The 26,114-nt window shown below is 44.9% G+C and overlaps 1 protein-coding gene across 1 annotated transcript; it reads left to right on the forward strand.

The window, feature by feature from the left end:
* Nucleotides 1-949: 949 nt before the first annotated feature.
* On the forward strand, nt 950-25,523 carry odf2a (outer dense fiber of sperm tails 2a). Its single transcript, XM_083641773.1, has 20 exons — nt 950-990; nt 4,633-4,737; nt 6,603-6,716; nt 6,878-7,057; nt 7,334-7,405; nt 9,002-9,090; nt 9,287-9,425; nt 9,719-9,844; nt 10,307-10,381; nt 10,506-10,577; nt 11,091-11,207; nt 11,615-11,800; nt 12,740-12,849; nt 14,300-14,435; nt 15,143-15,253; nt 17,506-17,769; nt 19,887-19,987; nt 22,776-22,938; nt 23,941-24,066; nt 24,659-25,523. Exons 1-20 carry the CDS (start codon nt 988-990, stop codon nt 24,827-24,829), a joined length of 2,460 nt encoding a protein of 819 aa, XP_083497899.1. The 5' UTR covers nt 950-987; the 3' UTR covers nt 24,830-25,523.
* The last annotated feature ends 591 nt before the right edge of the window (nt 25,524-26,114 follow it).

The raw sequence follows: 26,114 nt of genomic DNA on the forward strand, positions 1-26,114 counted from the left end.
ACGTCCACTGCTCCATGTGAAGACTCACATCCAGAAGCATCAACTAAGACTCTTGGGGGGGGGGGGGAATATATCACCATTAAACTGCCAGTTGATGAATCCTGTTTTCTCCTCTCAGCCCCCAGAGATCTTGGGGTCATTCCTACCTTTTTTTATATGCTACTTGTAAAAAGAACACACACACACACACAATGTCTAAAAGATGGCTGCACCACCTTTCTAGCAAAATGTGTGACTTGCTTGTTGGTGTGGTTTTTCATAGTGTCATTCTGTCTAATTGTATTTTCAATATTTCAATAATGGAAGAAATGCACTGATTATCTCTGTAAAGCAGCATGTCAGTTTAGAATAGAAAGTGCCAAAGACTGGTGTACTCTCACTTCCCATCTCCACAGTGGTTGAGATCAATTATTGTACCTTTTTTCTGTCAGTGTATTGCCAGATAAAGCAAATAAAGAGGATTATTTGGCATCATGGAAGGATAATGATGTGTGTTTACTGGGACCGGCGGGGAGGATATTTCAATGCACCATATTGTGTCAGTTTAACTAGGCTACTTTGACAAAAAAAAAATCTACTTGCCAAAACAAGCTACGCTTTGTCCATCATGTTGTGGCTCAAATCGTGCAAAAAAGTGCAGATTTTGGACTCCCAAAATCGTACTAACTCTAGTGCTCTGTTATAAATATAATTTAATTGCCATTTGTATGCACCCCCCCCCCCCCCCCCCCCCTTCAGAGTCATGTGTCTTTACTACTCCCGTGGCTTGTTGAGTGCGTTGCTAGGGAACGTTCGAAGGTCCGCTGTGGTCCAATCACCGGAGAACAGAGTTGTCACATGACTAAACTAACCAATCAGGAAGCCGATGAGCGTCACTACCTGTTGAAGTGTAAAAACCAAACAATTGTGCATACACGACTAGCATTGCTTTGCAGATGAAAAACTGTTTGCAGTCTTTTCGACTAGGCCTATATTTTGGGTTCTCACATGGTAAGGACGAGGAATTTGTCCATTGTTCCACAGGCTATCTTCTGCTGCAAGCCAGGCTGCCGTTAGCTAACTGGCTAATGCTAACGTAATATGGTTAACAGTCATTAGGACTGACAAAGTTACTCGCGTATTATATCTTGTCGAACGTCTAAATGAACCATTAGTGCACGCGTTTTTCACATAAATCCTTCATTGCAATTCTTTATTTTGATGTTTTGTGCTGACAGAATGTAGGTTGTGGTTTACCTAGCCGCAAAACGCGACTATTTCACTCGAGTACCTCTCCCATCGTACTCGAGTGAAATAGTCGCGTTTTGCGGCTATGGTTTACCCTGCTAGCTCGTAAGGTTGGTAGCCTACTGTTTCAGCTGCTGTTTGCTAGTGAGCTAGGTGTAACGTCTTTGTTGGTTTGTATTTTACGTTGTAGCATGTTAGCAAACATGATCCAGCACACATGTAGTGTAGGGTTACATGCTGCCACTCCGACGTGCTGCCACTCCGACGTTCTGCCACTCCGAAATTTCGGCACTCAGAAAGGGATCATGTCTCTGTTCCCCGGGTTCTATATTCCCCGTTTTTCACGCCAAACCTAACCTCCCCCCATGCCTAAACCTAACCTCCCCCAGACCCTAACCCAAAACCTAACCTCTCCCACCCCCACGCCTAAACCTAAGGTCGGCATTGTGGCTTCTAAGGTGAACGACCGCCAGTCCGAATAATGGAAGTTAACGTTCGGAGTGGCAGGGCTTCGGAAAGGCAGTCAGTAGCCGTAGTGGTTATAGATGGTAGGCTGCTGTATGTAGCTCGGTTATTCTGCAGTAGCCCGTGAGGAGCTGTCTGACGTTGGCAGGGCTACAGCAAAGAACGTACATTGATAAGAAGTGACATAAAAGATCGCTAATGGCAACATCAGCGCCATGGATTGTATAATAATCAGCGCGCAACAGCAGAGCTACGCCTCCGCCATTTTGGCCCCTAAGGAGACTAGTTAAACTCGTCTGTCTATCCACCTTAATTTTGAATGCCTCACTGTAAAACATAATTGTGGGTACAACGCTGGGGGTCCGTATGGAAACAGTGTTACTCGAAATGGTTAAAAGTTAAATCAATTTGGTCATTCAGTGGCGTTTTACTGCCATGTAAAGTAACTATTACGCTAGCTGTAGCCACAGTAGCCGACTACCCACAATGCATTACGTTATCCCAGCACCAAGCTAGCTAGCTAATGTTAGCTGCTGCCGGTTGGTTGGCTAACTAGCGAATGTTAGCCGTTAGCTAACGTTAACGTTAGCTAGACAAACACAGACATGCAGAGCTCCAAAAACAGAGCAATTCGTGATTTTGTTACTGTAGTTTCTGCAGAGTAACGTCCATGTACCTTTATGGATTGCACAGGGTTGGTATTGCAAAGGGATCTGATGGATAGTGCAGTACAGTCAGCAGCTATGATAGCACAAGCCAGTCGGGGGCAGGAAGTCCATATATGGTTCATCCGGTCGTCATCACAGGACAACGCTGGCAAACAGAGCCATTGATTGGCTGGCTCTGTTTCAAATCTGAGCCAGCCAATCACGTTGTCCTGCGTTGTTTGGGACTGTGTATAAAAGGCAACCGTTGAGCGGGGTGGGTGGGGGGAACCAGAGAGGCTGCCTGGAGAGGAGCCTGGAGGTCGGGGTGCCCGCGCTGGGCACGCATGGCTGGGACAGGGGCCCCGAGCCTGGGCAGCAGCCGCCCGGGGGCCGGGGGGCGGGGCGGGGGGGACCAGAGAGGCCGCCTGGAGAGGAGAGGGGGAGAGGAGAGGACAGGGGGAGGAGAGGGGGGGGGCAGGACAGGGGAGAGAGGGGAGAGGAGAGGACAGGGGGAGAGGAGAGGAGAGGGGGAGAGGACAGGGGGAGGGGAGAGGAGAGGAGAGGAGAGAGGACAGGAGAGGATAGGCCACTACACACAAAAAAAGTTATCAACAGTTCAACCATGCTAAGTGCCCCAGGGCAGCCACTCCCACCACCAGGCTGCCACCACCCGCCCTGCCCCTCACTCTGCCCGGGTCCCACACCCCTGGCTGAGACCCCCCTCCAGAACCCCGCGCACCAGGCGGACCCGGTGCATGGCACGACGCAGTAAACAAACTCATGTTTCCCTCGTCACCAGTCATGCTGGACATCAGTACAAGTGTGAGATCCCTCTCATTCCCGCAAATATGTAACGTAGCCTACTTAAATACAGTGTTGTGTAGTGGAAGCGATCATCTTGCTCTATAATGACCAGAACGGGTGTTGTTCAAACTGAACATTTATTTCTTAAACATGCTGCAGCGGAAAGGGAGATAAACAGCGGACACTATTTTCGTAGAAGTAGCCTATTTCCCCCCCCACAGCATCGTGACATTGAATGAAATATAATATAATTAGGCTCGTTTGAGATGACTTCTGGCTCGCCTGGGAAGCAGGCGAGAGCAGCCGAGTGCAGTCAGCCAATTAGAGGCAGAGTGGGGCCGGTCATACCTTCGTCTAGCCTTCGCCATCATGGGAAAAAAAAGATTGCGAACGACACGGCTGTAGAGCAGAATGGCTCTGCTGTAAAATCCTCATAGACATTTTTTTTGTCAAGTTAAAACAGTAAAAGTGAAAACAGTCTATTACACCGGAAGCGGAAGAAGCACCCATCAGGCATCATGGCAGCTAGAAATAAGGTGGATAAACAGCATCTAGTAAAATGACCCGCATAGCTGTCAGTTGAACAGTGAAGAAAAATATAATAAATATGCATACTATTCTAACTATTTACTTATTTATTTATTCAATCTATGAACAAACCAAAGCAGAAACATGTAGGCTAAACATGTTTGTACATTAATTCTGAATTTCATTAGGCTATTAAATAACAAATAGTCCTACAGCACTTTGGAATCATGGGTTCAGATTTACAAATTCAATTTACTGATTTATTTATTAAAGAACGCCAAATGATAATGTAAATAACTAAAAGGAACCATGAGCTAACGCGAACTAGCTACATGTGGTTGTGAATTGTTAAAATACTATGCAAATTGCACTAATTGTTATTGGGGGTTTTTTATGAAGACTGTTTGACTTAATTGTTTATGGTTATATTTGGTCTTTATTGTGATTATTATGCTTGATTTGTTAGAAAAATAAAGATCAAATCAATGAGTTACTGCAGTTGGGAATTTGAATAGCATTGTTAAATGGTGCGTCATATAGAGTAGATAGAGTAGCCTACCTGATGATGCATTTTTGTAGGCTTAACCAGAAATCGCAGCCATTTTGGTTCATCAGGGAAAAAGTCTATGCGGTTTTAGAATAGGGAATTCACTTGAATGCATAAAATATGGTCTGGTGAACAAAAGTTTATGGGAACGCAGGATAATCTTCATGAACGTTAATCACTTGTATGCCTTTTGAAGCTTTTTCTAAAAGACTGATTAAAAAAAACATTTAGGTTCCAAAAGTCAGAAAAGTTATTCACGTTTGGTGAAGTTCCCATAAACTCTTACGAACCCGGAAGTATACCTCCGGACTCATACGTTCTCTATACATTACATACTTCTTGAATCTTGAATCTTGAATACTGTCTATATGTAATTATTTTCAATGTGCTTCCTCCTCGCTGTTCTTACCACAGAGAAAAGCAATGAGGAGCCGTTCAAGTTCACCACCGCTTCACGTGCACGTGAGTGACACTACTGCAGTGCACGTCCACCTGAAGAGCCCTGTGCGGACACCTCAGGTTAGCTTGACAGCAGTATTGTTTGGACTGATGTACTGTCATGGTGGTGTCTTCTTACTAAACTCCTAAATAGCACTTACATTTTGAATGTGCACCAGTTGAAGATACAGTATACGCCTTATATACATCACCAAACTCAGCGATAGCGAGCCGAGCACACTCAAGGGAATGATAACATCTCAGGCATGGCAAAAACACACTGGTAAGAAAAGAGAACAAGCCATTCTCACAACAAGGGGACATTCACACCAAAAGCATTTTTTTTCAGTCAGAATGCTATGAAAATCATGTCGAGATCGCTTCCGTTGTGCACAAAACACAGCGCATGGAGCGGTTTTTTTAGTGCTCCGTTTTATTTTCCCCTGCAGTCGCGCGCACTAGAGTTGACGAGACAACGACCACACGGACGGTAGCCAGCTGGTTTTGTCTGTTTGATGTTGTTGACTGTCAACATGAAAGCCAATTCTGGCAGCAGCAGAGGTTGAAAATCCCTCGGGAGGAGAAAAGGTAGGATGAGTGAAAAAGACGAGCAGGGCGCTTTTCCTCAATGTTCAACTTTTTTCAGCTTTAAAACGCCCACAGCGCTCCTCCAAAAACAACAGACGCCACCAGCGCTAAACGCCAGGTGCATCCATTAAAAGAGGAGCACGTCTTACATTAGAGAATGAATTGCAGAAAGACGCTGGAAACTACAAAAACGCTTTTGGTTTGAATGTCCCCTAAGTGTCCTTTTCCAGGTTTTAATCAACTGGGCAGTAGCAGCAACAAACATTTCAGCCCACAGGCCTTCCTCAGCGTTATGCTGTACAAGGCGGAAATTACAGCTATACAAACATACCGGAAGTACATTCAATTATTCAATAAAGAATTTTACAAAAACACAATATAACCACCAGGTATAGAATACTGTTATAAGGAAACACTGTTACAAAAACTACATTTGCGTTACTGTGTGGCTGTATAGTCCCAAGCTAGTCCGACTGGTATCAGACCTCAGATGCTATACAATCGCGCAAATAAAAACTATTGACAGGAAACCAATTAGGTCCCACCACTGCAGAGTAGGGATGTCCGATATTGGCTTTTTTGCCGATTAGCCGATATTGTCCAACTCTCAATTTTCAGATTCGATATTAACCGATACAGATATATGCAGGCTTTTTTTCACCCAAACTAATTTCAGGTAACAACATCACATATGTGCTGTCGTGGAATGAACACATTATGCCTACTTTTATTGTGATGCCCCACTGGATGCATTCATAAATGCAACAAGGCTTTCCAAATGTAAACATCATCTGTGCAAAATAAGAAAACTACTTCTTCAAGAGTTTGATGTAGAGCATGTCATGTTAAAGTTGTGTCATTATTGGCATAAAAACCGATACAGATATTTTCCGATATTACATTTTTATGCTAATATCGGCCGATAATATCAGCGGGACAGAGTTTCCCCAATAGCAAAACTTGGAAAAGCTGCTGAAAGGGGCTTTAAAGGATAACATCAGTGAAGTCTAATGAAGTCTAAAGCCCGGGCCACAGCAAACCATCCATGACACGCCCCTGCTCCCGCAAATTGTAGTAATTATACAAAAGAGAAAGCATAAAGGCTGTTACACACCAAGAGCGATGCGAATATACAGCACAAAATTGCGATGCAAACATTGACCCACCTGTCAATCACACAGCAACAGATGTGTACACGTCGGAAGCGAATTTCTGAAAAATCGAATTTGGTCCGAAAAAATAAACGCCACAATTAGGCTCAGCGAAACTTTGCCGTTGGTATGCGCGGTTGCATTGACTGATATAGGTTCGGAAAATATTATTGACGTACGAATTAATCGCATTACGAATTAATAAAGGGGAAGACCAGGTGTGACAGAGGAGCCCTGCGTCCCACCGCAAAGGTCAAAACACGAGTGCCGTGGATCCCACCAGGAAAGGCCTCCATGCGGGATTCCTCGTACAAATGGGAGGTAATCACACCAAATCCCATCCTCAGTATTGTTTCAAAAGATTATCTGGGGTCATACATCTATTATACCAATATTATATTATATTTATATTTATTATATCAATGAGTCATACATCTATTATACTACTAATGAGTCATACTGAAAGTGTGTTTTCCACCCAGGGGCCGACTCATCGCCTTGACATCACGCCGCTCTCCGAACCCCATGCCGAGGCTTCCCAGTCTGCGCTGCGATTGGCCGACCTCTCGTCCGAGGAAGAGGAAGTGCTGCACGGACGAATCAGCCAGTACGAGAAGAAGATCGACAACTTATTGACTGAAGTCGGCTCCTTGAAGAGCGAGGTCTGTCATCTGTTAACGCAGTATTACAGCTCTTGACCTACATGAAAAGCAGAATATAAAATAATCACCAAGATCAGATGCAGCAGGACGAGTTTGTAGTGTCAGGATTTTTACTTCTTATATATTTGAATGAGAAAATAGACTGAAGACTGACATTTGAACACATTGGTGAGCAGATATATTGTGTGTCTGTCCACTTGTATGTATGTATGTATTTGGTGACCAGATATTGCGTGTGTATGTACATGTATGTTTGTATGTATGCATTTACTGTAGGTGGAGCTGAGGAGGAAGGAGCAGCGGTCAGAGCAGCGGGTGATCTTTGAGCAGGAGGAGGAGCTTGCTGAGGTTTCTTTTGTTTATCGTATATACTGCTCAACAGTCACGTGACTAGAGCTCTATAATGTTTTATAAATAAATAAAACACTACAGTATATAGCTCAACAGTCATGTGACTGTTGAGCTATATTGTGTTTTATTTATTTATAAAACACTATTTACCGTATGTTCCAACACAGGGGGTCAGTTACTTCCTATTGTGTTTTCACTTCCTGTGACAGGACAGTACTAGCAAAGAGCGTGGAAGGAAAGAGACGACACTCCGGCCATTTTTGCAAACAGAATGCGCCTCGCAGTGGTCAGCTGCGGTAGCGCTGGCCCCTATAATCAGCCTCTCTAAACAGTAACTCAACGGGAGTTGAACCTCGGGTCCTTTTCATTAGGTATTTATCTTGAAAAAACTAAACAAAGAAAACTAAAAATTTTGCTTAGTTTCCACAATATGGTTGTTGTTTTACATCCCTGCACTACACCACTTCAATCAAGATTTGCAGTACGCCCGGAAAAGATGTGAATCCCCAAAGTTTAGAGTGTTCTCCCGTTGAGTTACTGTTTAGAGAGGCTGATTATAGGGGCCAGCGCTACCGCAGCTGACCACTGCGAGCCTGTGCGAGGTTCTTTTGGCGCTGTCACGCTTCCAAAAATAAAAAATGGCGGAGGCTGCTGGGCGCTGATGTTGCAATGGGGCAATATGGAGCTGTCATTTCTTTCCATAAAAGTTCTTTGGTGCTAGTGAGCAGGCAAAACAGACTGTTTTGAACAGGAAGTCATAACACAACTGGGTCAAGTGGGCGGGGCTACATGAGGTGAATAGAGCTCAACAGTCATGTGACTGTTAAGCTATAGTGTTTTATTTATTTATTAAACACTATAGCTTAACAGTCATGTGACTGTTAAGCTATAGTGTTTTATTTATTTATTAAACACTATAGCTTAACAGTCATGTGACTGTTAAGCTATAGTGTTTTATTTATTTATTAAACACTATAGCTTAACAGTCATGTGACTGTTAAGCTATAGTGTTTTATTTATTTATTAAACACTATAGCTTAACAGTCATGTGACTGTTAAGCTGTTAAGCCGCACCTTCAAAGGTGACTATTTTTTTCTTCTAGGTATAGTGAGGTATAGTGTATAGGTATAGTGTTTTATTTATTTATAGAACACTAGAGCTCAAGCGTCACATGACTGTTGAGGTATAGTTTTATTTATTTATAAAACACTTATTATATTATTATATATAATATATTATTAATAATTATATATAATATTTATATTATATTATTTATAATACACTTAATAAATAAATAAATAAATAAATAAAACACTATATAGCTCAAGTCACGTGACTGTTGAGCTCTATAGTGTTTAATAAAAAAAACACTATATAGCTCAACAGTCACGTGACTTGAGCTATATAGTGTTTTATTTATTTATTTATTTATTTATTTATTTATTTATTTATTTATTTATTTATTTATTTATTTATTTATTTTAATTATTTATTAGGTGAGATACTATATACTTTTCTTCGACTGCCCAATTTGCATGTTGTATCATATTTTGTTATTTTTTTCTCTCCGTGTGAATAAACATAAACATAAGGTGACCAAGGAGCTGGAGGTGACCGAGCGCCAAAACAGCCGCTTACGCCAGTCCATGGAGAAGATGCTGGAGGAGACGGACTACAACAGGCAAGGCAGAGACACAGCCTGACAGGGGCATGCACAGCTTGGTGTTCACTTTGAGTGTGGAAGCGGCTGTCCGAGAGAGCCAAGTCATTAAAAAAAAAAAAAAGGAATTTGGACAAAATAAAACGGATTTTTAATATGGCCCTAGGAGAAATGTATCAAATCAGGCGAGAAAAATGAAATGCTCTTCTCCTTGCAGGTTGGAAATAAATGGTATGCAAGACAAAGATGCTCTGCTCAGGAAACTGATGGAGGCAGAGACGCATGGGACAGCAGCTGCCAAGCAAGTGTCCGCCCTGCGCGAGTCTGTCTCCAAAATGGGGGGCGCTTGTGGCAGCGTGAGTATCTATCTACTGTATCTATCTACTGTATCTATCTATCCATCTATCCATCTATCCATCTATCTATCTTATCTACAGTATCTATCTAGAGCAGTGGTTCTCAAATTTTTTCACATGAAGGACAAGAAAGATTAGACCACGGACCCCCATTTGATAGGATTTTTTCCTCGGTGTGTGACTGGGTGAATGTAGGCACATTGTAAAGCGCTTTGGATAAAAGCGCTATATAAATGCAGTCCATTTACCATTTAGAACATCTCTTTTTTGTCTTTCTTCTCCTGTTGGTGCAGCGTTCGTCAGGCTGGGACCCTTCAGTCTTGGCCCATCAGAAGGAGCTGTTGCTGCAGAAGCTTGAGACGTTTGAGGCCACAAACCGAACGTTACGCCACCTCCTCCGAGAGCAGACTGGATGCCAGGTAGAGCCTCCAGGCAACACACACACACACACACACACACACACACACACACACACACACACAGTCACTCACACACACACACACACACACACACACAGTCACTCACACACACACACACACACGCACACACGCACACACACACACACACACACATCACTGTCTATTTAGACAGATGTTTACTGTAATGTGTGCCGACGGCCTGCGTTTGGACAGATGTTTAGTAGAGTGACGTGTGCTGACGGCCTGGTTTTGGACACATCTGTCCTGGGTTTGGACAGATGTGACGTGTGCTGATGGACTGGGTTTGGACAGATGTTTAGTAGAGTGACATGTGCTGAATGGACTGGTTTTGGACACATCTGATCTGTCCTGGGTTTGGACAGATGTGACGTGTGCTGATGGACTGGGTTTGGACAGATGTTTAGTAGAGTGACATGTGCTGAATGGACTGGCTTTGGACAGATGGAGTCGATGCATCTGGCAGAGCAGAAGGACACGTTACTGAAGAGACTGACGGACACAGAGACGGAAAATGCGGTGAGCTCAGTAAGAACCTCTGAAGAAATAAATCTCAAAGTCTCTCCTGTTTGAATAACGGGACCTATCATACCTGGAGTTATCATCTTTTCTCTTTTCTTTTTTATGTCCTCTCCTTTTACAGCATCTTGTGGTGAAACTGCAAGAGAAAGAGAGAGAAATGGATCAGCTTTCCAAATGTTTAGACACTGAGAAGGTACTGTCTGCAAGGGCTCCACCGTTTGTCATGCTTTGGTTTTTATGTTACAGATGGGGCTTGCAAACAAAACTTTGTGCATTTAATCTCTTCATGATGTTCCTGCCTAGTTATAGCCAGCAAGCTAACGCTGCTAGCCTGCAACAGGCTCCCCGGCCTGAGGCGCTGGTCTTCACCGGCATGGCAAAACTCCTCACACGCAACTGTCACAACTTTCCTTTTCAACAGAGCTTTCTCTTAGCTTTGTGTTGTTCTTTATTTTGGTCTTTTAGGCATTGTCTACAATCTTTTAATTAATAATCAGGCCTTTTCTTATCCAAGCTGTCCTCCTGTGTGACTTTTACATGTTTCTTTGCCTTTGATGCATTTTATATGGGTTCGTTTTTTTACTCTGTAGCACTTTGAGATGAAAAGTGCATGACAAATAAATCGTATTATTAATTATTATTATTAGATTCAAGTGAAATATATTTGTGTCACTAATGGAAATGCTGGTGGATTTGGAGGATGCAGGAAAATGCCAAGACCACAGGTGACTTGTCCAAGGCTCTGGAGTCCACGAGGGCCCATCTTCAAGGTCAGCTTCGCAGCAAAGAAGCCGAGAACAACCGCCTCGCTGTGCAGATCAAGGTGGGTCATTACATGAGATCTGTTCTGTTTTGAAAGATGTCTTTATTTATAACAGGCCTATTATTGCTTGTAGTGATGCATTTGTAATTATGCATTTGTTTGATGGAGTATCTGACTGTTTCCGTCACCATGGGCATTGTCTTCAAAATCAATGTTCTCCCAGTAGCAATTATTTCCCAGTTAATTATTAGTTAATTATAATTAATTATTAGTTAATTATTTCCAGGTAGCAATTACTCCCAGCAGCAATTATTTGTGCCAAAATATTTATTATAATAGTTAAATTTGGTCAAGGAAACAGCACGTCATGGCGCAGCGGCCGCAGCCAAAAGTGCCAATGGAAAAGGCCTATAAGGCTCCATACCCAACCTCCCCTAAAAGCCCTTTTGTCTTGTCCGTGGGTCTAGAACCTGGAGCGAGCAGCGAGCCAGCAGAGGGAGGAGACGGAGCGTCTGATGGAGCAGCTGAGGACGCTGAAGCAGCAGGCTGGTGTGGATCGAGAGTCTCTGAAACGAGCCACACGAGCCCAGAAACACAGAGCCGAGCGCAGCCAGGACACTGCAGGCCAGCTCGCCGCCCAGCTAACAGACATGGTAGGGACATCAGCCAGGACACTGCAGGCCAGCTAACAGACATGGTAGGGACATCAGCCAGGACACTGCAGGCCAGCTCACTCCCCAGCTAACAGACATGGTAGGGACATCAGCCAGGACACTGCAGGCCAGCTAACAGACATGGTAGGGACATCAGCAGGACACTGCAGGCCAGCTCACTCCCCAGCTAACAGACATGGTAGGGACATCAGCAGGACACTGCAGGCCAGCTCACCACCCAGCTAACAGACATGGTAGGGACATCGGCCAGGACACTGCAGGCCAGCTAACAGACATGGTAGGGACATCAGCCAGGACACTGCAGGCCAGCTAACAGACATGGTAGGGACATCAGCAGGACACTGCAGGCCAGCTCACCACCCAGCTCACAGACATGGTAGGCACATCAGACAGGACACTGCACTGCAGGCCAGCTCGCCTCCCAGCTAACAGACATGGTAGGGACATCAGCCAGGCCAGCTCACTCTCCAGCTAACAGACATGGTAGGCACATCAGCCTGGACACTGCAGGCCAGCTCACCACCCAGCTAACAGACATGGTAGGCACATCAGCCTGGACACTGCAGGCCAGCTCACCACCCAGCTAACAGACATGGTAGGCACATCAGCCTGGACACTGCAGGCCAGCTCGCCTCCCAGCTAACAGACATGGTAGGCACATCAGCCAGGCCAGCTCACTCCCCAGCTAACAAACATGGTAGGCACATCAGCCTGGACACTGCAGGCCAGCCTGCCGCCCAGCTAACAGACACAGTAGGGACATCAGCACATTCAGCAGGACACTGCAGGCCAGCTCACAGACATGGTAGGGACATCAGCCAGGACACTGCATTTGGGGTCCAAGCAGCGTACAGTAGGTGCTGAAGCCCTGTTGTATATTTGTCAGGATTATTTCGATTTGTATTCATATCTTAACAGGAGAAGCAAGTGGCAGATGCCCTGTCAGCTGCTGAGAGCTGGCGAAGCCGTCACAGCCAAGAAGTGAAAGACAGGAGTCAGCTGGAGATGGAACTGTCTCTCTTAAACAGGTGTGAAAGACAAGAGTCAGCTGGAGATGGAACTGTCTCTCTTAAACAGGTGTGAAAGACAAGAGTCAGCTGGAGATGGAACTGTCTCTCTTAAACAGGTGTGAAAGACAAGAGTCAGCTGGAGATGGAACTGTCTCTCTTAAACAGGTGTGAAAGACAGGAGTCAGCTGGAGATGGAACTGTCTCTCTTAAACAGGTGTGAAAGACAGGAGTCAGCTGGAGATGGAACTGTCTCTCTTAAACAGGTGTGAAAGACAAGAGTCAGCTGGAGATGGAACTGTCTCTCTTAAACAGGTGTGAAAGACAGGAGTCAGCTGGAGATGGAACTGTCTCTCTTAAACAGGTGTGAAAGACAGGAGTCAGCTGGAGATGGAACTGTCTCTCTTAAACAGGTGTGAAAGACAAGAGTCAGCTGGAGATGGAACTGTCTCTCTTAAACAGGTGTGAAAGACAGGAGTCAGCTGGAGATGGAACTGTCTCTCTTAAACAAGTGCGGGCCGCTCTGTTGTGGCTGCAGCCAAGTCGAGTCTCGAGTCCCCAGTGTTCGAGTCCAAGTTCGAGGCACCAAAGAGTCAGAGTCCCCATTACCTGAGTCTGAGTTACTGATTATGAGTGTGAATGGTGGAACACACGTGCCTGCCCTTGCATGAAATTGAATAATGCCGGAATTAATATAGTTATCAATATCTTATGCCAAATTATTAGGGCCGGTTACAAAATACTAACAAAAACAATGAAACCCTTTTTATCAAAGTCAGAGTCCTCTTCTCCAACTTCCAAGTGCAAATGCATGAATGCTCAAGTCCACGTCTGAGTGATCAGTGCTTCGTCGAAGTCGAGTCCCGAAAATGACTCCAGGAGTGTGTGGCCCGCGATGGAATTGCAAACCCCCCCCCCAACTGTTTTTTTTTACAGTGCACCTGAACGCAACATGCAAGCTACACGCTGAATAAGTGTGCAAATGTTCATGTCATTCTGACCAATACTCCACTTCTGTTATAGCATTTCAGTCTGGAATATGGAATATCTTTCAATAATCTATGATTTAGCTGCTAAATTGTCAAATACCGCCGTCTGCTTGCTACCCAGGCACTTATGTATGTACTTAACCTAACTAACTTAACCTAACGAACTATCCGGTGTGCACAACGTTGTCAGACTAAACTCCGGCTGACACCCCAAAAACCTACAATCCGCTGCAGAAAAATGTATATTGTTTGTTTATTAACTGGCGCCTGGCCTTCTATCATTTCACGAAAGTGGCCCCCGGGCAAAGCAAGTTGAGTATCCCTGTTCTAGTCAGATACTGGAGAACTGGTGATGAATGACGATGCGGCAGCGTGTTTTATCTGCTGAATTGAAAGACATCAGCTGATATGCTGATGACAGCCTATTATTTGATGAAGCTGGTTGTAAAGAGGTGAAAAAGCCAGATGTGTCTGTGCTGCAGCCGTGTGGCAGAGCTGAGCGAGCAGCAGTGCAGCTCAGAGGAGAAAGGCCGAGCGGAGAGAGAAGCCCTGCTGGAGCACCTGCATGGACTGACCACAGGGGGTGCTGCCGCCAAGCTGGACAACCAGAGCCTCAAGGTCCAACACACAACACAACACACACACACGCAATTTGATGGTTACTGCAGTAACTCCACAGAGGCATGGCATTTTAGGGTAAATGTGGTAACAGCGTGGTGTCCGCAGAGAGCACAGAATCAGCTGTCAGTTTGTCAGTTTGCATGAAGAGAATACTTCTCTAGTAACCAACATAGCAACCGTTATCTTTTTGTGTTGCCAAAGCTGCGTGGATCACATCCTTACTTTTCAAAGTTGGCTCCTCCTTCCCGGCTCCACGAGTGGAGGAGGAGGGGCCTTCATTGTTTGAATGCAGGCCCCTCCTCAATGAATGCATTGCCCCTCCGACAATGCTGTGCAGACACACCCACAGCACCACCTACTGCCTGGGGGCTGCATATCCCATGTGGGCGTACTGCCCAATGGTTGCCGCCCAGAAAAGTCCCTAGACGACCAAACCCATTTAAGTAAATACAAAAATATGGGCAGAGGGCAGTATCTCTGCAGATAAATACACCACCACACACTTCTAGTGGGCAATACATGATGATTGAGAGAGATTATTTTTTATGACTCTATACATTGTTCTTTAGGAAAATGTTGCTTTTAAATAATTAAGAATAAATATACTTGACTGATCTCATTTAGCTTTGGTGTAGCCAACATCTTGAGTATGACACAGAGTCCTTGCTTATGACCAGTCACCAACTCAGCTTTGTTCCTGTTAGACAACGCTGTCTGCAGTGGAGGACAAACTGCTTCTGTCCCAGACGGAGCTGCAGACGGTCCAAACCTCTGTCAAGCAGTATGAAAGCCTGCTGGATGGTTATAAGATCCAGGTATGTCCTGTCCTCTGTCAAGCAGTATGAAAGCCTGCTGGACATATATAAGATCCAGGTATGTCCTCTGTCAAGTAGTATGAAAGCCTGCTGGACATATATAAGATCCAGGTATGTCCTCTGTCAAGCAGTATGAAAGCCTGCTGGACATATATAAGATCCAGGTATGTCCTCTGTCAAGCAGTATGAAAGCATGCTGGACATATATAAGATCCAGGTATGTCCTCTGTCAAGCAGTATGAAAGCCTGCTGGACATATATAAGATCCAGGTATGTCCTCTGTCAAGTAGTATGAAAGCCTGCTGGACATATATAAGATCCAGGTATGTCCTCTGTCAAGCAGTATGAAAGCCTGCTGGACATATATAAGATCCAGGTATGTCCTCTGTCAAGCAGTATGAAAGCCTGCTGGACATATATAAGATCCAGGTATGTCCTCTGTCAAGTAGTATGAAAGCCTGCTGGACATATATAAGATCCAGGTATGTCCTCTGTCAAGCAGTATGAAAGCCTGCTGGACATATATAAGATCCAGGTATGTCCTCTGTCAAGTAGTATGAAAGCCTGCTGGACATATATAAGATCCAGGTATGTCCTGTGTCAAGTAGTATGAAAGCCTGCTGGACATATATAAGATCCAGGTATGTCCTCTGTCAAGCAGTATGAAAGCCTGCTGGACATATATAAGATCCAGGTATGTCCTCTGTCAAGTAGTATGAAAGCCTGCTGGACATATATAAGATCCAGGTATGTCCTCTGTCAAGCAGTATGAAAGCCTGCTGGACATACAGTATATAAGATCCAGGTATGTCCTCTGTCAAGTAGTATGAAAGCCTGCTGGACATATATAAGATCCAGGTATGTCCTGTGTCAAGTAGTATGAAAGCCTGCTGGACATATATAAGATCCAGGTATGTCCTCTGTCAAGCAGTATGAAAGCCTGCTGGACATATATAAGATCCAGGTATGTCCTCTGTCAAGTAGTATGAAAGCCTGCTGGACATATATAAGATCCAGGTATGTCCTCTGTCAAGCAGTATGAAAGCCTGCTGGACATACAGTATATAAGATCCAGGTATGTCCTCTGTCAAGCAGTATGAAAGCCTGCTGGACATATATAAGATCCAGGTATGTCCTCTGTCAAGCAGTATGAAAGCCTGCTGGACATATATAAGATCCAGGTATGTCCTCTGTCAAGCAGTATGAAAGCCTGCTGGACATACAGTATATAAGATCCAGGTATGTCCTCTGTCAAGCAGTATGAAAGCCTGCTGGACATATATAAGATCCAGGTATGTCCTCTGTCAAGCAGTATGAAAGCCTGCTGGACATATATAAGATCCAGGTATGTCCTCTGTCAAGCAGTATGAAAGCATGCTGGACATATATAAGATCCAGGTATGTCCTCTGTCAAGCAGTATGAAAGCATGCTGGACATATATAAGATCCAGGTATGTCCTCTGTCAAGTAGTATGAAAGCCTGCTGGACATATATAAGATCCAGGTATGTCCTCTGTCAAGCAGTATGAAAGCATGCTGGACATATATAAGATCCAGGTATGTCCTCTGTCAAGTAGTATGAAAGCCTGCTGGACATATATAAGATCCAGGTATGTCCTCTGTCAAGCAGTATGAAAGCATGCTGGACATATATAAGATCCAGGTATGTCCTCTGTCAAGTAGTATGAAAGCCTGCTGGACATACTGTATATAAGATCCAGGTATGTCCTCTGTCAAGTAGTATGAAAGCCTGCTGGACATATATAAGATCCAGGTATGTCCTCTGTCAAGCAGTATGAAAGCCTGCTGGACAGATATAAGATCCAGGTATGTCCTCTGTCAAGCAGTATGAAAGCATGCTGGACATATATAAGATCCAGGTATGTCCTCTGTCAAGCAGTATGAAAGCATGCTGGACTCAACTTTTCCCTAAATTTTAATATCCTCTTCATTCACAATACTCTGCTGACAAATTACATTACGAGTGTAGCTCTTAAAAGCATAGTGTGTAGCCCTTTCTGTCTACATCTCTCTGATATTTCACAACTATTACTCCAGAAATTTCATATTCTCTCCTTTGGAATATCCCTCACTGATATAGTTGAAATCACCATGTTTACATGCCAGTTGCGAAAGTTTGTCAGGCGTAGCAACAGTAACCAAGGGGTGGGCAGGACTTAGCGAAGGGTGAATTGTGATGTAAAAGCGGTGATATTAATGAACAGCTTTTTCTGCTGGATGTCGCGGCGCAGGTTGGGAAGACGCGGGCGGAGGCGGACGAGTACTGCGTGCGGCTGGGCCAGGCGGAGCGGGAGGCGCAGGCTGCGCGGGGCGAGCTGGAGTGTGAGCTGGAGGAGGTGCGCAGGGGGCTGCTGGGGCGCCTGGCCGAGCTGGAGCCCCTCCCCCAGGCCTTACAGCACGCCGAGCTGCAGCTGCACGAGGCGAGGGAAAGGGAGCGGCGAGAGGAGAGACGCAGCACGGAGCTCGCCAACACGCTGACCCACATCCGCGTGAAGGTCAGCATGGTGCTAAAGCTGAGCTGTGACCAAGTCAACTCTGCTCCAGTCCAAAGTCAGTCTCAAGTCTTTAGGCACAGGTCTCAAGTCAAGTCGCAAGTCTAACTGGAGATTAGGAAGGCAAGTCCAAGTCTATGTCATAATGTCAAGTCTCTAGTCTAAATGTAGATGACCAAGTCAAGTCAGAACAAACTAGAGACCATCTTGAAAAGGGACCACAACAGCCACGACCCCAAAGTGGTCCTTGAGGGGGTTCCAGGGGGTCCCCAACAAAAAGGGGAATCATTTATTCTCACTATAATTCCATCCATAAGTAACACAATGACAGAATGTAGGAATGTAAAATCTTATCCGATGGGGGTCCCTGTAATTTGTGTGAGTTTAGGGGTCTTTAAAAGGTACAAAAAGGCACGCACATCCAGCAGTGAAGGGTTAAAACCAGGTGCAGGACCAAAGTGCAAGTAAGTAATAAAAAATAGAGTCCGCACACTGGCAGCTGCTCCCAAAATATTTAATCGGAGACCACAAAAAATGTGTGACGTTTCGGGCAAAGCCCTTCCTCAGACTTTAGGGGTCTTTGGCATGAAAAGGTTTGAGAAGCACTTTTCCAAGTAGGAAACCAAACACCAGATCCAGGCCACCACCTGGGGAAGGAGGATATTTCAGCTCACAGGGTTTTAGGGGCAGTGTCACAAAATGGATGAATTGGGATGTTTGATTGTAAAGCGATGGTTTTGTCCTGTGTGGTTTAGTGTGAGTGCAGTAGTTGAGTATGTCCTGTGTAGTTTAGTGTGAGTGCAGTAGTTGAGTATGTCCTGTGTGGTTTAGTGTGAGTGCAGTAGTTGAGTATTTGTCCTGTGTGGTTTAGTGTGAGTGCAGTAGTTGAGTATTTGTCCTGTGTGGTTTAGTGTGAGTGCAGTAGTTGAGTATGTCCTGTGTGGTTTAGTGTGAGTGCAGTAGTTGAGTATGTCCTGTGTGGTTTAGTGTGAGTGCAGTAGTTGAGTATTTGTCCTGTGTGGTTTAGTGTGAGTGCAGTAGTTGAGTATGTCCTGTGTAGTTTAGTGTGAGTGCAGTAGTTGAGTATGTCCTGTGTGGTTTAGTGTGAGTGCAGTAGTTGAGTATTTGTCCTGTGTGGTTTAGTGTGAGTGCAGTAGTTGAGTATGTCCTGTGTAGTTTAGTGTGAGTGCAGTAGTTGAGTATGTCCTGTGTGGTTTAGTGTGAGTGCAGTAGTTGAGTATGTCCTGTGTAGTTTAGTGTGAGTGCAGTAGTTGAGTATGTCCTGTGTGGTTTAGTGTGAGTGCAGTAGTTGAGTATTTGTCCTGTGTGGTTTAGTGTGAGTGCAGTAGTTGAGTATTTGTCCTGTGTGGTTTAGTGTGAGTGCAGTAGTTGAGTATGTCCTGTGTGGTTTAGTGTGAGTGCAGTAGTTGAGTATGTCCTGTGTGGTTTAGTGTGAGTGCAGTAGTTGAGTATTTGTCCTGTGTGGTTTAGTGTGAGTGCAGTAGTTGAGTATGTCCTGTGTGGTTTAGTGTGAGTGCAGTAGTTGAGTATTTGTCCTGTGTGGTTTAGTGTGAGTGCAGTAGTTGAGTATTTGTCCTGTGTGGTTTAGTGTGAGTGCAGTAGTTGAGTATTCTGTGTGGTTTAGTGTGAGTGCAGTAGTTGAGTATTTATCCTGTGTGGTTTACTGTGAGTGCAGTAGTTGAGTATTTGTCCTGTGTGGTTTAGTGTGAGTGCAGTAGTTGAGTATTTGTCCTGTGTGGTTTAGTGTGAGTGCAGTAGTTGAGTATGTCCTGTGTGGTTTAGTGTGAGTGCAGTAGTTGAGTATTTATCCTGTGTGGTTTAGTGTGAGTGCAGTAGTTGAGTATGTCCTGTGTGGTTTAGTGTGAGTGCAGTAGTTGAGTATGTCCTGTGTGGTTTAGTGTGAGTGCAGTAGTTGAGTATTTGTCCTGTGTGGTTTAGTGTGAGTGCAGTAGTTGAGTATTTGTCCTGTGTGGTTTAGTGTGAGTGCAGTAGTTGAGTATTTGTCCTGTGTGGTTTAGTGTGAGTGCAGTAGTTGAGTATTTGTCCTGTGTGGTTTAGTGTGAGTGCAGTAGTTGAGTATTTGTCCTGTGTGGTTTCAGGTGGAGACTCAAGGCAGCCAGGTGGCGCTGCTGAGGCAGAAGAACACAGTGCTGCTGGAGGAGAACCAGCAGCTTCAGCAGCGGGTGGAGACTTTGGACAGGTTTGTGACTCACTGACTCACAGACTTTGGACACGTTTGTGACTCACTGACTGCAGGCCCCTCACGCGAGAGAAAAATCAATGAAAATAGACACATGGGTCATTAAAAGTGCTTGAATTTATATATTCTGTGCAGGAATAGAAATTGAAGTTCTTTTGATATTCTTTTTTTATATTTTATTTCTGAGGGAGGGCCACCGCTCGACCCAGCCAAGTCTCGGCCAAGGTGCTGGAAAAATAACTAGAGTTACAAATATAAAAGGAATTTCCGCATATAATATATATATATATAATTCATACATATATAATTCCGCATAATTATATTTTATTTAAAATTGTTATAGAACGATACACGAACAAGACAAACAAACAGGCTCAGACACAGGGGATAAAAAAACATACATCATTGACATTTGGCATTATAACGTGGTGCTACCAGCCCCATAAGGTGCTTATGTGCTTGTAATAGATATTGTGTATGGGATCCCGCACAAGGGGTCGTTGGGAAACCAGCCGGGCAAGCCATCCGTCACCCCCAACCTCAGTCACTCGTCTTATTTCTTAGCCTTGTCAGAGTAGGCCAAAAACGGGTCCTCCTAGATAGCCGAGAACCTTTTTAAGCAAGTTGGCTCTCAGGAACCTGAGTCTCTCCATCTGTATAACAGAGATTATGTCCATCAGCCACACCTGAAAAGAAGGTGAAGAGGAGGACTTCCATTCCTTCAGAATGCGTCTTTTGGTGACAGTAGTCCCCAGTGTCAGAGAGATTGTTGCACAGCCGTAGGGAAATTCAGAGAGGACTTGTAATGGTAAAATGTCTAAATGCCTTTAGACATTTTACCATTACAGACTCCGAGCTGCCGAAGATGGCGACTTCTGCCTCCGGGTGCGGGGTTATTTTGTAGGACGTCAAATATTTCGTCCCAGAATCCCGTTAGTGAAGGGCAGAACCAGAAGGCATGAGAGATAGTGTGCCTTCTGACACCGGTCACACAGTGGTGAGACAGAAGGGAAGATCTTGTCTGCTATTAACACATTGAGTGCCACAGCCCTTCAGTAAAATTGTCTGGAGCCTGTGCCAGATTCACTTCCATTCAGTTGAAAACAGCTATAGAATTTTTTCTATTAGGGCTATATTGACAGGGCTGGACTTTAATGAAACATTGAACACTCCTGCTTCTTCCAAAGAAGAAATTTTGTTTCTAGACAGTTCCATTATGAAATGACAGCCTCTGAAAAAAGTGCACTTTCAAGGGTTTTCTGCCGGGTTTTTTTACTTTTCAAGATATAGTCACTTTTATGAATACCTTTTGCACTCTAATTTCGAGCACATTCACTGACTCTGGCTGGTGTTTTCTGATGTGGTGGCGTGGTGTGGTTTCTGTGCAGCCTGAGGTGGGTGGCGCAGCTCCCGTGTCGATGTTTAAGGTGGCGCCGTGTGATCCCTTGAAGGGATTCATGCTCACTGGCTAGGTACGACCTTAAACAGCAGAATTATGGAATAATATGAATTATGATTTTAGGACGTCCACAGACGTCCTTGGCACTGAACGTTACTTTTTTTTAGGACGTCCACAGACGTCCTTGGCACTCAATGTGTTAACTGAGCAGAGTTCCCATATAATGTCAGATACATCAATACCAAGTTCCCCCTGCCACGCTTCTCTAATCCTCTCAGTAGAGGCTGTGTTGTGGTTGTCAAACAGACATACAAATCTAGAGATAATTGATGTATATGTACACTGTAGGAATTTAATGTTAATTGTCGTCTGATTGCACTGTCTATATGTCAATATGTATATCGCTGCTGTCGTTCCAGGACCTCGAATCTCCAAAACAGAAACTTTTCAGGAAGTAAAAAAAACCTGTTTGCTCTTAAACTACTGAACCAAATGTCGTCAAAGTTGGCACATGTCTTAATTATAGTTAGTTTCCCGCTGAATGTGTCATTACTTTATAAATATCTGACCTGGATAAGCTCAAATGATGTTGTTTATATTATCAGTCCGACTTGGAAGCGCTTTCTCATGGCCAGTCAAGCGGGAGGCAGCCGCATCCTCATGCACGAGCCCCCAAGCTCCAGGCCGCGGGCGCGCGCGCAGGAGCAGCAGGATTGCCCCTCGCCTCTCATGGCCGATTTGGGGCTTTCGCATGGGGTGAGAAATAGTCTGACATAACGTAACGTTAACGTTACTTTATTCTCGTCAGAAAGCACTCCGATTTGCATGTTAAAACAAGTTTGCAGCCTAGGAATAACTGGAAAACATTTGATTGATATATTAACGTCAGAGGAAGCCAGGATGAGTCAAAACGATATGAGAAATACACAGCGCGTCTGCCGTGTGTCTTTTCCGGGTTTAGTGTCCTGCGTGGGGGGGTACACACGGAGGTAGGGGGGGAATTTCGAGGTTTGACTGACAGATTGAGGGCGAATGGCGTTACGAGATTTACTCACAAGCTCGTTTTAATGCTTTTCCATTGGTTGCATTTGTTAAAAACCACACAGAGACGTGAAGGGTGACCAATGGCATTGATTCATGACAAAAAGTAAGAAAGTGAAAAAGTGACATTCGAGGTCCTGGCCCGACACCGACGATATGTCTAACGCTGTGTCTCTTGATGCCCAAAAAGAATTTCTCCCAAGGGAGACAATAAAGGCTTATTCAATTCAATAAGATGCTTGGAGTGAGGAGGGCTCAGCAATACTGGGCCTAGAAAGTCCCTGGAAAGTCCTTGAATTCGATACGTCAGTGTGTCCAGAGTGTTGAGTCTCTGGTGTCTTCCTGCAGGAAGCGGTCAGAGGTGGGCGGTCAGCACAGCGAGCTGCTGGCAGTCGTGGCCAAACGGGAAGAGAGCCTCCACAGCAACCAGCGCCACCTGGAGGAGAAAACAAGGCAGTGCACCCTGCTGGGCCGCAAGCTAGAAGAGGCTCTGGACGACGCTCGCCAACAGGTCCTGTGGTGACTATCGGTTCAATCAAAAGTGTTCCGGCATAGTCACTACATAGGTGGATTTGCCACTCTAATAATACTGTATAGACATGAATTGTTTTTAAAAGCAGTTCTCGAATCTAAAATACTGAACCCTGCCACTGTTGTCTCTTTGAAAATGTAATCATAATCAAAACAATTATACAGAAATAGATTGCATTATTGGATTATTAGCGGCCTTCCGGAGCACACACCCGCGCGCAGATACCTCCAGGCGGCTCCTCCAGCAGCGACCTCGAGGCCGCTCCCATACCGACTTAGAGGCACCGTCACGGGGGCACACAGCCTCTCACTAACACTAACATTAGTCTCGTAAGAAGAAACCACTTTGATCTGCACAGTTTAAATTTAAACAATTTTTTCAGACGGCAGCCCGTCTTTATTGTCACACGAACACTACAACACATGCATGCGGCCACTACACACACTCATGCTGACGGTGGCCGGTGAAATATGTCCTCTGCATTTGACCCATCCAGGCTTGTCCTTTCCTCCAGGGGGCAGGCCAGGAGCAGTGGTCGCTTTCTCGTACAGCGCCCGGGGACCAACTTCGGATGTTGTCGTCACTGGTCGGATGACGATGACGATCTGATCTTCTGCATGTTTTTAGTGGGGGGGTTATATACGGAGGAACCCCCTGGGGGAGCACGGGGAGAACATGCAAACTCCACACAGACAGAAAGGCCCTTACGACGAGATACCCCACCTGGGCAGTAGGCACTGAAGATATGGGGGGGAACACAACCACAGCGCCCACAGTGTCCCAGGCGAGAATCGAACTCAGGACCTTCTGACTGTGAGGCGACAGCTCTACCACTGAGCCACCACTGAGCAAATGAGTTTGCAGCCTATGGATAATTCGAAAACATATTATTGACAAAGTCAGAACAAAGTCAGAAATAGTCAGACAAAGTCAGGTTATCAGTTGAGCCCATTAATGATGGTCCAACATATTTCTCTGCAGGTTTCAGAGAGCAGAGAACGAGCTGCGACCAAACAACGCTCCACCCAATCCAAGATCCTGGACCTGGAGACCCATCTCAGCAGGACCACCTCAGAGATCACCCAGCTGCAACGCAGCAAAGACCAGGTAAAGGCCTCCGGAAACACACACACACACACACACACACACACACACACACACAAATGCACACACACACACTAGCGGTTTCACAGACTAGTTGACTAGTCGACTATCAAAACCACTAGTCGACACTGTGCATCATAGCGACTAATCATTCATCGGTGGTTTTAGGAATAAACAATACAAATAAATAAATTGAACATAGATTTGAATGAACAATCATTTTCTACATGATGCCACGTAAAGCCCCTGACCAGCGAACTATTAGCACTGCAGGACCGCAGCCTGAGGCTAGGTGAGCCGGTAGCTAAAGCTAGCTCAACCTGGTGAAACCAGATTGCTCTAAAACATTATTTACCAGCCAGTAGCTCGCCCTACTTACCATGTAACGTTAACGGTGGCTAAGGAAGGGTCCGCCCTGTAAGAGGCTCTAGCCTTGGGGCTAGAGCCCTTGGTAAACCTTGGTAGTGTAACTTGTGTGTCTGTGTATAACCTCAGTACAGTAGTGTAACGGGTGTCTGTGTATAGCCTTGGTAGTGTAACGTGTGTGTGTCTGTGTATAGCCTTGGTAGTGTAACCTGTGGTTCTGTGATGACAGGTGGAGCGGCGGTACCAGAGTCGCCTGCAGGACGTGAAGGATCGCCTGGAGCAGTCTGACAGCACCAACCGCAGCCTGCAGAACTACGTCACCTTCCTCAAAGCCTCCTACGCCAACGTGTTTGGAGACCTGGCCCTCAACAACTCCCTACGTGCCCCCTCGCCCATCTGAAAGCTGCACAGAGTAGATTCCCAGGGTTCCCCTCAAAACGTGCAGCACGGTACACAATTGCTCAACTGGCGGGTGAGGCCACGAAGCGGCCGAACACCTACATTATTGTAGGTGCTATGGTTCAAAAGTCAAATTGTCAAGATGCCGCCGCCTCCAGTGGCCATCTTGGATTTGGCTGTCTGGCAAAAAAATCCAGTGTTTTTTCAGAGGGGCCTGGGGACTATTTTAACACAAGGTCCATAGAAGTCCAATCATTCATCAAAACATCTTAGCCACACTGGTGCTATAATTGTTGCAGTCCTTATGGTAAAGATGCTGTGTACTGTAAAGGTCCTTACACATCAAGAGCGATGTGAATATACGGCACGAAATTGCGATGCAAGTTTTGACCCACCTGTCAATCACAGCCACAGATGTGTACACGTCGGAAGCGAATTTCTGAAAAATCGACCGTAGTTCGAAAAAATAAACACCGCAATAACGCTGGGCGAAACTTCGCCGTTGGTATGCACGGTTGCATTGACTGATATAGGTTCGGAAAATATTATTGACGTGCGAATTAATCGCACGAAAAAAACGTGCTCGGTGTGTAAGGACCTTAAGTCAAAACAATGACTTTTAGTTGGCTGTCATATCAGTGTTAAATTACAATCTGACATACCGGTACTCTATATTAGAAGAATCAAGTGTTTGTGTTGCTCATGTTTCCTCTTGGATGATTTCACAGAACTTATTTATGAAGAACTGACTCATTTCTATCCACTGTGGAGGACTTTTGAAGTTGCAATAAAACTAGAAGAAGGTTTCCCTGCAGCTCTTGTGTTTGAGTAATGGAGTACTCAGGATGACGTCTTTGTTTATAGCCTTACCCACAAGTCCCTGCACTTAACGGCTCCTACGTGTAAAAGTCTGGGAAAAGTTTATGAAACGGTGAACTTTGTGTTCAGTGAGATAATCTTCACAAATGAACATTTTTATGACTTTTGTGAAAATCGTGTAAATAAAACACATTTATGCTTTGAAAATCATAAAAGTGTTCCTTGTTTTTTTAAACCACAGATCTTATTTCAAGCATTTAACCAAAATCCCATTCAAAAATCCCATTGACTTTTACATGTAAGAGCTGGAAATGTGAACATCCAGGTGTTCCGGACTCATTCCTGCGGTACTCTGCGGAACACCAGAGTGAACTGTCCACCCATTCTACCTCTTTGGTTCCTGAAACAGCTTGTCAGTTTCTTGTTTTCTCTGCCACCCACATTTATGTAGGCTACTATGACTTCAA

The sequence above is a fragment of the Poromitra crassiceps genome, assembly GCF_964638095.1.
Source record: "Poromitra crassiceps genome assembly, chromosome: 8".
In the NCBI taxonomy this organism is placed as follows: Eukaryota; Metazoa; Chordata; class Actinopteri; order Beryciformes; family Melamphaidae; genus Poromitra; species Poromitra crassiceps.